This window comes from Prunus mume, linkage group LG1, assembly GCF_029339155.1.
Source record: "Prunus mume cultivar Tortuosa linkage group LG1, ASM2933915v1, whole genome shotgun sequence".
Taxonomy (NCBI): Eukaryota; Viridiplantae; Streptophyta; class Magnoliopsida; order Rosales; family Rosaceae; genus Prunus; species Prunus mume.
In genome coordinates this window covers 21,417,942-21,423,941 of record NC_142698.1, presented here as the reverse complement: position 1 = coordinate 21,423,941, position 6,000 = coordinate 21,417,942, and the positions used below count along the sequence as shown (strand labels likewise).

At 37.6% G+C, this 6,000-nt stretch overlaps 2 protein-coding genes across 2 annotated transcripts; both read left to right on the top strand.

The window, feature by feature from the left end:
* The first annotated feature begins 1,066 nt into the window (after positions 1 to 1,066).
* On the top strand, positions 1,067 to 1,510 carry LOC148921288 (secreted RxLR effector protein 161-like). Its single transcript, XM_089048524.1, has one exon. The coding sequence runs from the start codon at positions 1,067 to 1,069 to the stop codon at positions 1,508 to 1,510; it is 444 nt and encodes a 147-aa protein (XP_088904650.1).
* Positions 1,511 to 3,690: 2,180 nt separating this feature from the next.
* LOC103341832 (G-type lectin S-receptor-like serine/threonine-protein kinase LECRK3) lies at positions 3,691 to 5,568 on the top strand. Its single transcript, XM_008245386.3, has one exon. The coding sequence runs from the start codon at positions 3,708 to 3,710 to the stop codon at positions 5,127 to 5,129; it is 1,422 nt and encodes a 473-aa protein (XP_008243608.2). The 5' UTR covers positions 3,691 to 3,707; the 3' UTR covers positions 5,130 to 5,568.
* Positions 5,569 to 6,000: the final 432 nt, after the last annotated feature.

Genomic DNA, 6,000 nt, shown 5'->3' with positions numbered 1-6,000 from the left:
AACCAAATGCCATTAATGAGATCTAATAGAACAAGAAGATCCACAGCAATTTTGGATTATGTGTACTTACAAGAAGCAGATTTTGACATTTGAGATGAGGTTGATCCAACAAGTTTTAAAGAAGCTATGAAGAATGCAGACAAATGGAGGGAAGCAATGTTGAATGAACTCAAAAGCATGAAGAATAATCAAGCATGAGAATTAGTTGAACCTCACAAGAGCCAGAAATTGGTAGGCTCGAAATGGGTATTTAAAACAAAGAAGGATAAGGATGAAAGAATCAAAAGATTTAATGCTATATTGGTAAAAAAGGATTCACCCAAAGAGAGGGAATTGACTACACTAAGACATTTTCTCTAGTTTCCACCAAAAATTATTTCCGCATCATTATGGCTTTGGGGGTGCATTATGACCTACTTTTACATCAAATGGATGTAAAAACTGCTTTCCTGAATGGTGAACTCAAAGAAGAAAATTTTATGAGGCAACATGAAAAGTTTGCAAAGGAGGGAAAAAGCATATTGTTTGCAAACTTGACAAGTTAATTTATAGACTGAAGCAAGGAAGCAGGGGGTGGTATTTCAAATTCCATCAAACTGTTTCATCTTATGATTTTGAAGAGAACATAACCGATCAATACATTTATCTGAAGAAATGTGGGAAATGATTTATTTTTCTAGTGTTGTATGTCGACAATATACTTTTGGCTACAAATGACCACAATTTACTGAAAGACACTAAGGAGCTACTTCCAAACAATTTTGAGATGAAGGATTTGGGAGAAGCTGCTTTTGTGTTAGGCATTGAAATTCAGAGAGACCGAGCTCGAGGTCTCCTAGGCCTGTCACAGAAAACATACATTGAAAGGATACTTAAGCGTTTTGACATGAGTATGTGTTCTTGACAGAAAGTTTCGTTAGCTAAAGGAGATTTAAAGAATAAGCATTGCCCTAAGAATAAAGAAGAAGAAGATGAGATGAGGAAAAAGCCGTAAGCTTCTCTAGTTGGAAGCATTATGTACGCACAAGTGTGTACAAGGCCAGACATAGCCTTGTGCATTAGTAATATGGAAAGATTTCAATCAAATTCAGGAATGCAATACTGGATAGCTAGAAAGAAGATTCTAAGGTACCTACAAAGAACAAAAGCTTATATGTTGATTTACAAACGCACAGAGAATTTAGAGCTTGTTGGTTATGCTAATGCGAATCTTGGAAAAGCAAAGGATGATTACATCTCTACTTCAGGTTTTCTTTTCAAGATGGCAGGAGCAGCTGTTGCTTGGAAGAGTGCTAAACAATCTGGTGTTTCGAGTTTAACCATGTTTTCAAAATACATAGCTTGCTATGAAGCCACTCCTTATGCAGTATGGCTAAGAAATTTTATTAAAGACATTAAGGTGGTGGACTCAATTTCTAGACCAATACAAATATTTAATGACAACATTGCGGCTGCTTTTCACTGCATGAACAACAAGATGTCGTCTAAACTTCAGCATATTGATAGATAGAAAATATTTAATAATAAAGGAGAAGGTAGTGGACAAACTAGTCATGTTTGATCATATCAGAACTCAAGATATGATTGCATATCTGTTCACAAAATTTTTGCCTTCAGAAGCTTTTCTGAGACATGTTGAGAGCATGAGATTATTTCCTAGCTTTGATGTTGCAATCTAGTGGGAGTCTTGTTCCCATTCTGATATTTTACTAGTATGTTTATTTGCTATTTTCTAGATTGAGGGATTTGCATTTAAGGATGTTAATTTGGTTGACAATTTTATTTATTATTGAATAAATTCTACCATTTTAACTATTTAGTTGTTTACACTTATTATGCAATTTGTTTATGCAAGTGAGTTTATGGTCTCTTTTGAGATACTATTGTTTTAATAACATTGCGGATTGACTCTTACTAAGTTTTAAATGGGTACATGTATTGAAAAGCATAAAGATTCACATTACGGATCAGTACATATTAAGGTTTGCATTGGTAGGTGCTTCATGTTTTCTGAGATTGCATTATGTGATTATAGATGATCTGTTTTTAATAAAGAGTAGTGCTTGTCTATAGTTCGTTTTGTCTAAATGACTTAATTATTTTAAATTCATGGCCAATAAAGATTATCAAAGCTCTAGTGCTTGATCTAATGGAAGAATGTTATGTTTCCAATTTAGATCGGTGCACTAGATACTAAGTTATATCAGGTTTTGATAAGAGTTTAAATTAAGTTATGCCTTGAGGCCCAAAACCTTGTGGAATAAGGAAATGTTTTGAAGTCTATTAAGGGGTCCTATTTATTTCCTTTTTGGGGTGAACTGTTTTGGTGGGCTTGGAAGATTAGTCAAGTCAACCCTCGGTGATGAGTAGAGATGACTTGACGTAGCCCTATATAAGCTTAAGACCCTGCTCTCATCAGACATGTTCTCTAACCTAATCTCATCATAAAGAGATAGCTGAAACAGATTCTGAGAGAGAGCAGAAGTCTTGAGCCGTTCTTGTTCTTGCTGGGATTGTTTCTGATGCAATTGAATGAGTTCAGAGATCGTGTACTCAAGAAAGATGGCGTTGGGTATGTCTTTACGTATTTCATATTGTGTGAAAGATCATGAACATGCATATAAATAAACCTAACATTGGAGTCAAAGAAAATTACCCTACATTATAAAACATTGAAAAAGACTTTGCACCCACAATCCAAAAACAAAAAGACAAAGCTCCAACGGGTAAATCATGGAAACCGGAACTTGGAAAGTAGCAGAATATTCATGATTCCGAACCTTAGACTTAGACTTAGCCCATCCTGTAACATGTGCACAACCTTACTTTGTTGACTTGGTGACTGCAATGTTGTGCACGGCAGAAGCAGCAGATTGCACTAAATGGTGGATATGAAACCAACCCTCTTCTCTCTCTGGTTTCCTATGGTTTTGCCATACACAAGCACTCTTCTCATGCACTACTTGCCTGATTAAATAGCCAAAGAAGAGAAAGAATAATGCAAAGCAATATTCAATCACCAACGCACCAAGTATAATGTCGGCAGACATTATCTCTTATGCCTACCAGCACTAGCATGCATTAATTCCTAATACATTGTAATAGCAAATTGAAGGTGCTGTATTTTTAATCCAAAAAAAAAAACAGCCAGCCGGTCTCCAATCAGCCGTAAGTTGCTTCCTACTTCATGTTCCACTTCACTTGGTTCCTTTGCCTTTTACAAAGACGACCCCAGCCATCATTGCCCACTTAGAACCTGACTTTAGACATCTCACAGGCGAATTACTAAGTTACATTTGATCACCTAACACACTATGTGCCTCTTGACAATTCCAAGGGTCACTTAACCAAAGTAACAAGTAATTCTTCCTAAATTTGAGCCAAATTACAACATGCAGAACGTTTTCTTTCATGGTTCCAGAGAATGAAATAAAATTTTCCAGTCACTACAAATAAATTAGTCCTTCTTGTTCACCCCATAATGCAAATAAAGTCCTGCATTCTTAAAAATTTCTAAATGGTCGCAGCCATTTTAGACTGATGATTTCATCTATAGCTATTTCATAACAATTTTCAAATTTGTAGGTCCCAGTTCATCACAAAAAATTCTTAAGTTTTTGTCTTTGCTTCATTAAGATGCGGTACCCGCATTTATAGCAAGAAATTTCGAGGAAGCAAGGACCATCATGGTGGTCCCAATCTTCATTATGAAATATAGCTGGCTAGGATATTGTAGTATGCCTAACCAAGTCGGTGTTAGAAAATTAGCAATGGCTTTTACTGTACGGCTGCTTCTGTTTTCCTCACTGTTTCTGCTACCAGTTTCTGTGTTTGCTCAAACTAACGGTAGCATAGCAGTGGGGGATTTCCTAACTGCAACTGCAGCTAACTCCTCACCATGGCTTTCTCCATCTGGTGATTTTGCCTTTGGATTTTTTCCACTTGGAAGCAATGGTCTTTTCCTGCTCTCAATATGGTATGCCAAAATACCAGACAGAACCATAGTTTGGTATGCAGATCGGGATAATGAGGCTGCAGTTGCACCCAAGGGGTCAACTGTGAACTTGACTGCCAACAGCGGTCTGGTGCTTAGAAGTCCTCAGGGTGAAGAGCTATGGAAATCTGGAACCAGTGCTGGTGTTGTTGCCAATGGGGTCATGAATGATACAGGCAACTTTGTTCTTCAAGATAGAAATTCAGAAAGCTTATGGGAGACCTTCAACAATCCCACTGATACCCTGTTGCCTGGACAGACATTGGAAAGAAGTGGGAAGCTTTCGTCTCGACAATCGGAGACTAACTATTCGAAAGGACGGTTCCAGCTGCTTCTGCAAGAAGATGGGAACCTTGTGCTCAGCACCATAAACTTGCCAACAAACTTTGCCAATGAACCTTACTATGCAACCGACACTACCTCAGGGACTGTGGCAGGTAGTGAAGGTAAAGAATTGGTTTTCAATGTCTCAGGCTACTTGTATGTTCTGCGAGAGAATGGTGGAAAGTACAATCTTGCAGTGGGAGAGGTAGTCTCAGCAAGGGACAACTATATTAGAGCAACTCTCAACTTTGACGGGATTTTTGCTCAATATTATCACCCCAAGAATTTCACTGGAAATGTAAGCTGGACTATTCTGTGGTCAGAGCCAGATAATATTTGCCAAAGAATTACCGAAAGTTCAGGTGTAGGTGTTTGTGGGTACAACAGTATCTGCACTCTCAAAGGAGATAAGAGGCCAACCTGTGGATGCCCAACAGGGTTCTCTTTACTTGATCCAAATGATCCATATCGGGGATGCAAACCGGATTTCATACAAGGCTGTAAAGAAGATGAGCTTAGTGGCACAAAAGATTTATATGATGTTGAGGTGCTAATAAATACAGATTGGCCAATCTCAGATTATGTGCAGTTAAAACCTTTTACTGCAGAGAAGTGCAATGAATCTTGCTTTCAAGATTGTTTGTGTGCTGTTGCTATTTTCCGATCTGAAACCTGCTGGAAAAAGAAGTTACCTCTCTCAAATGGGAGAGTGGATGTAAGTCTTAATTCACAAGCCTTCATCAAAGTCAGAAAGGACAATTCAACTCTACCAATATCAGCTCCTCAACTTCCATGTCCAGATGAATTGTAAGGTCTGTAGATTATGAAGTTCAGGCCTTGGGTGATAAAAAGACGCTGGAAAAGTATGTGATGGTTGCTATTTGGTGTATTCAAGAAGACCCTTCTCTTAGACCCAATATGAGGAAGGTTGTTCAGATGCTTGAAGGAGTGGTGGAAGTACAAGTTCCACCATGCCCTTCCCAATTTTCCAGAGCATGCTTGAAGGAGTCATTTGTATCGCAGGTTTAAATCATTTTCGGTACTAAGTTGCTTATTTTCTGTTTATCAATCGTTTTTAGTGGACTTATTTGTAGTTTTGCATCGCTTTAATTTGGCCATAGTGATAAGAAAGAAGGCTTTGTGTAAGTTATGTTCTTGTTGGGAAGGACAAATTCTGTTAAGAAAACGTAGTGCAACTATGTGTTTGCTTAATCTAAGTATTGATGAAGTTTGTGGCCTATTTATTTTTACTGGTTTCTGAAAAACCAAGGCCATTATTGGTTGTGGTTTGTGTTCCTTTCTATTGGTAAGTACTTGTTCACACTAGTTTTCTTCTATGCCACAAATGTTATATTCCTATTTAGATCGGTGCACTAGATAGTAAGTTATATCGGGTTTGATAGGAGTTTAAATTTGGTTATACCTTGAGGCCCAAACTTTGTGAAATAAGGAAAGTTTTGAAGCCAATTAAAGGGGTCCTATTTATTTCCTTTTGCATGAACTGTTGCTTGATGGACTTAAAGTGTTAGTCAAGTCAGCCCTCGATGATGAGTAGAGATGATTTAACCTAGTCCTATATAAGCTTAAGACCCTGCTCTAGTCAGATACTTTCTCTAAACCTAATCTCATCATAAAGAGAGCTAAAACAGTTTCTGATAGAGAGTAGAAGTCTTGAGCCATTC